General features: G+C 47.8%; 2 protein-coding genes across 2 annotated transcripts; both read right to left on the bottom strand.

The window, feature by feature from the left end:
• Positions 1-1,450: 1,450 nt before the first annotated feature.
• On the bottom strand, positions 1,451-1,669 carry CMQ_5357 (uncharacterized protein; the record flags this gene model as incomplete). The annotated part of the gene is made up of 1 exon (XM_014319102.1): positions 1,451-1,669. The coding sequence occupies one exon, from the start codon at positions 1,667-1,669 to the stop codon at positions 1,451-1,453; it is 219 nt and encodes a 72-aa protein (XP_014174577.1).
• Positions 1,670-1,981: 312 nt separating this feature from the next.
• Positions 1,982-2,983, bottom strand: CMQ_5345 (NAD dependent epimerase dehydratase family protein; the record flags this gene model as incomplete). The annotated part of the gene is made up of 1 exon (XM_014319090.1): positions 1,982-2,983. One exon carries the CDS (start codon positions 2,981-2,983, stop codon positions 1,982-1,984), a length of 1,002 nt encoding a protein of 333 aa, XP_014174565.1.
• Positions 2,984-5,064: the final 2,081 nt, after the last annotated feature.

Genomic DNA, 5,064 nt, shown 5'->3' with positions numbered 1-5,064 from the left:
AATAGGTTTGGGCGGTGGTCGAATGTGCTGGGACAGCGACATACATTAGAATAGACTTGGGATAGACCGGATTTGCAAAGGGGGGATTGTGTTTATACTTTCTGACCTATTAAGCAATAATGCCATAAAATAAAAACTGACATTAATGCGAAGCCAAGGAGTTTGGCGTTGAATTACCCGATTTTACAGCTAATACTGCTAAGCACTTGTAATGTCGACCCTAGTGCCTTTCAGTTCACGTTGATACGATAAATTGTCAGTTCATTTTCATGTCCGCAACTATTTTAAAGTAGAAGTACGGCCTACGGTTTTACGTAGCATACTCCTTGTATGTAATTCGTACTCCGTATCTTTCTACCATATAACGTACCGTCAATGTCTCCTCAAATACTGTGTAGCTCATTCGACACAATTCACATGATAATCCATTGAAGAGTGTGCACTTCTGCCCATAAGCATAACGTTTGTATCATACTAATAAGACATCTTAGCGTAAGATAATGCTGTAAATTATTTGGACCTAGTACGGAGTAAGCGTGTACTGAATAAGTGGGACTGGGCGCCGTGCGCCACAAAACGCATGTTTCTGTCAAGCATTGGAATCCGCCACACTGTGGCCCTTCCGCCCCACTTGGACTTACGGGCCTGTGATTGGTACAAAAGCGGGGCCTGGCACTAGTATTAATACGGACCCCCAGAAGGGTTGCGATGTAATATCTATTTCTTCCTTAGTACGGAGGTCCCTACCAAAAGTTCGTTCTCACCGCTTTTCTATAACTGCGGCAATACATAGTGCAGAGTGTAAATCATACGGAGAAAGCTGTTAGCGATGATACGCTAGAGCTTAGTGGATATTATCGCTAATATAACTCAATTACTAATATTTTTACAGGGCGCTTAGCACATAGAAATACGCTAACACTGCTGTAGTAAATACAGTAGCAATACATTACTAGCACTATACCCACCTTCTTATTTTGCCAAAGCGGTGAGAAAGAACTTTTGGTAGGGATCTCCGTACACAACACTTCTTTCGCCTACACTAGACCCTATTCAGCCTCCTGCTCCTCACAGTGCATCACGTTATATGACCGCCACGTACTCCGTATAGCCTCCTTTGACCTTCACAGGATCTTTTGTTTATGAGCCGGAGGCAGACTCGAGTAGAAATTGACTGGCAGACAGACTGCGTACTGGCTAACAGCTGACTAACCTATCCTTAAGCGTAGCCAATCACACACCGTATAGCACTTAGTAATCAACGTAATAAAATCCCTCCGCAAGCATCTTGCCTTACTTATTAACGTAAATCTTCGCTCGCGAATGCGCGCGGGCAACCTGCTTGTAATCACGACAAGGAGTTTTTTGTGCGCGACTGTAACCGACCTCTTTGCCAAAGCTTTCACATCACGGGCTACTGTCGAGCGGGCGGCCGCTGCGAGTTCGACCATTATTGCGCGTCGCCCGTCAAGTTGACTAAGCAGGAGGCGCCATGCCAGGTGCCTGCCGCCTGATCCGGTGCACTAAGCGGCACATCTGTCAGTCGCTTGACGATTGCCGTCGCGGCGGCCACAACATATGTGGCATTCCCGTGAGTGTACATATTCAGGATGTCAATGTCGACTATTTCGTCGATGGCCTCTGAGATGGAGAACGCGGCTCTCAGCATACAAACGATACGTCGTTGAAAACAGTGAACGTCAAAATAGCAACTTCCTGACAACGCTTAATAATCCTACGCATGTCGAAGGGCTCCCTGCAATGGACATTAGCTATCAAGAGAAATCTTTGGTCGCAGTTTATTTGCTCTTGGGTTTGTTTGCTATTTGTACATACGGCCGTGATGCATGTAGTTATCGCATTTAGATGTAATGTGGGAATAGTATCATGGATTCAATTTTGATGATAAGCGCCCGTTCTCGTGCCCCCTTTCCCCACTCCAGCCTTCAGGACTACGGCAATTTATACTTCCTTAAAAACTCTATACCTTGGCCTGCTTTTCCAGCTGCTGGTCCATAACACTGCTAACCAGGTCGCTCACAGCGTGCCACTTAATGCCAAGGTCACGTTCAGCCCGAGTTGTGTCTGACAGAATCGCCTCTGGGAACGGCGCCACCAGTTTAATCTCTACCGATGGGTACTTGCTCTTAAGGAAGCCGAGAATCTCTTCCCATGTCGTGTGATGCCCATCAGCGATGAACTCCGTGACCGCTCCGGGTGTCAGCGCTTTCATCTTCAGAGCACGCACGTGAATAGCTGCAACATCGCGCACATCTACCACCATGGGTAGAATTAGCAGCTTCTCCAGCCCGAGCGAGGTCCAGAAGTATCCGTTCACTCCTTGCAAAGTCAGTCCCTTTTGCGTCAGATCAGTTCCGATGACGAAGCTAGGCAGCACCGAAGCAACCTCAAGGCTGCTGCTCTTGTGAGCCTCAGCCCAGTCCAATGTTGCGCGGTGCGCAAGAAGCTTTGAGATGTAGTACTTGTCAAAACCGGAAGGGTCTGCGTTGGCAGTGTCTTCATCGAGCTTCCAGTTGCGGTTCGTTCCCTCCTCTGCCACAACTCCTGGCTTGGCGAGACCACCCTGCGGAATAACCGACAGAGCCGATGCGGTGATCACTACACGCTTCACAGTAGGCGTCACAGCCGCGGCGTCTAAAACATTCGTCGTGTTTTTGACAGCCGGGTCGACGTAGTCCTTCTTCAGGTCGGTCGCCGTCTGACTGGGCATCGGCGACGCCACGTGGATGATGTACTCGACACCCTTCAATGCATCTTTGAGCGCGGAAAGGTCGGTGAGATCAGGGATGACAACAAACTCGAGCTTGCTGGCGTGGTCTGGGTACCGCGAACGAATGTCGGCAATTTGGGCCTCACGCCGCACACTTAGGCGCGCACGATAGCCCTCCTCCAGAGCAAGCGCCAGAACCTGTGCACCAATGAAGCCAGAGGTGCCAGTGATGAAGGCCAGAGAATCGGACATTGTGAAACGTGCGGATTTTGCTTGATGTTGAATAGTAAAGTAAAGGATAAAATTCGGATTTATAACGTGTGTTAATAGACTGTTACTGGTGAGAAGACGATTGAAAGCTGTCGATGAACTCAAACTTAAATCTGAAAACGAGAGCATTTATATATCGTTTCCGATCTCTGCTTTCTCCAGTCCTGAAACCGGGGTTTTTATTTTTCATATTAGTGATAAAGTATCTCAAGCTCTGTTCCGCCACCAAGATATGCATTAGCAACTCACAATAGATTGCGATCTAGATCGTATTATAAATCGGTCCTTCACCACCCATTTATTTTCAAAGATTATGCATTGGAATCATTATCAAAACCGCTACCCGATGGGGGTAGAACGAAGACTTTACCAAGCAAACTCTGCGTTCATCGGTTGATGCAGCCTGTCCTGTTTTGTTTCCCTTCATTTATTCGCGCACATACATCATTGAGCTAAGCAAAGCAACTGGATGGTCTAGTCGTTACGGTATCACAAAGCTCGAGCATTACTTGGTGCGTTGAAACGTATGATGGAAACGTGATGACTGTTGCAGCTATCCTTTCGCCTACAGCCCCACCAATATAGAGAAGTGCAGCCATTAAGAATTGAATACATCCATAGGATCTCAAGTTTTCGCATTTTAACAGTTTTGCGCAGTTGGTGATGACGTCTTTTCCTAGAGCTGAGGGTAGACACGTCCCAATCAACACTAATCCCGGATAACTAATCAGAATCGATTTGTAAGCCGCAAGCCGTCGTCGCAACGGGGAGAAGTCTAGCAACGAATACGTTTGCGAATACTCCGTAAGGCACGATCAGTCTTGCTGTCAATTATTTTTTAGAAAGGACTAAAAATGAACAAAGACGAGATAAATAAACGAACAAGTGACCTTTGGAAATAGGACAAGAGGAAAATTTAGGAGGAGCATGCATGCCACGATTTACATAAAGGTAGTCTAGCCAATTCGAACGTGCAATCACCGTGCAATTCTGCTGGTAATTCACAATCGGGGTCAATCTGAGACTCCTCTGGCGGTCGAGAACCTTCTAGTGGTTGAGACACGATGTTCTTGGGGCCATAACGCTCTTCGGAACCTGAAACCCACGAGCATGCTCTTCTCAAGCCTCTGTCCCGCGACCTGACTGACACAGGATTTTCGGCCGCATCTGGAGTGTCTTCGGAAGCGTCCGAACCACACAAATAGTCTTGGCGTCTCTGCCCCAGCCTCTCTCCCCAGGCCGGGTATCGTTCCTCTAGCGTGTCTGGCCAATTGTCGACCAGCAACTCTATATCGTTCAACCAGTCCGGCCTTCTTGTATCCATGGCGTACAGGTAGTCCATATGTCTTAAGACTAATGCCATCAAGCTTGCCCTGTCACTTCTTGGGACATATTGGTCGCCACAGTCTGTGCCATAACCCGAATCGTAGCCGGAGTCATCAATGGAATTTAAGACGCCATAAAGAGGGCCATTGCTCGGAGTGCTTGTTGCAGATTTTGCCGAGATTGAAGCGGCTATCTTTGCTTTCATTCTCTGAGCCCTAGATCGTCGTGATTTGGCTCTCCGAGATTTCGGTTTCTGTTTTTCTGCACCCGTTCCTGGTGGTTCGGTAAATGGCCTGAAGACGTCATCATGTTCAGACGCACTTTCCGCACTGTCTACAGAGTCTGAAAAATCTTCACCAGGCTGCTCAGGCATGGAAGAAAACGAGGTCTTCCATCTGATATGCCTGTCAGTTCTTCCCTGACGTTCGTTTGACTCGCGGTGAACGGCATGATGTTGGCTAGCTGTCTTCTCTTGCCAGTCTAAATCGTCCTCCCACACAGGTGTCGATGCACCATAGGTTGTATCGTCTTCGTCTGAGTTCGACTCTGAGGAAAGGCTTGCAAAGCAGGCGGAATCCTCCCAGTTCACCATGTTGCCTCCAACGCGTTTCCGAAAAAGTGTTTTCGATTTTCGAAATAGACGGCTACGCTTGCTGAGCCATCGTGTCAAGTCCGTCGTAGACGTGTTGGACTGGCTACTTCTGTGTGCGTCGTTCTTCACCCGAATGCGAATCATT

This window comes from Grosmannia clavigera (assembly GCF_000143105.1).
Source record: "Grosmannia clavigera kw1407 unplaced genomic scaffold GCSC_132, whole genome shotgun sequence".
In the NCBI taxonomy this organism is placed as follows: domain Eukaryota; kingdom Fungi; phylum Ascomycota; class Sordariomycetes; order Ophiostomatales; family Ophiostomataceae; genus Leptographium; species Leptographium clavigerum.
This window is presented reverse-complemented; position numbering and strand designations above follow the sequence as displayed.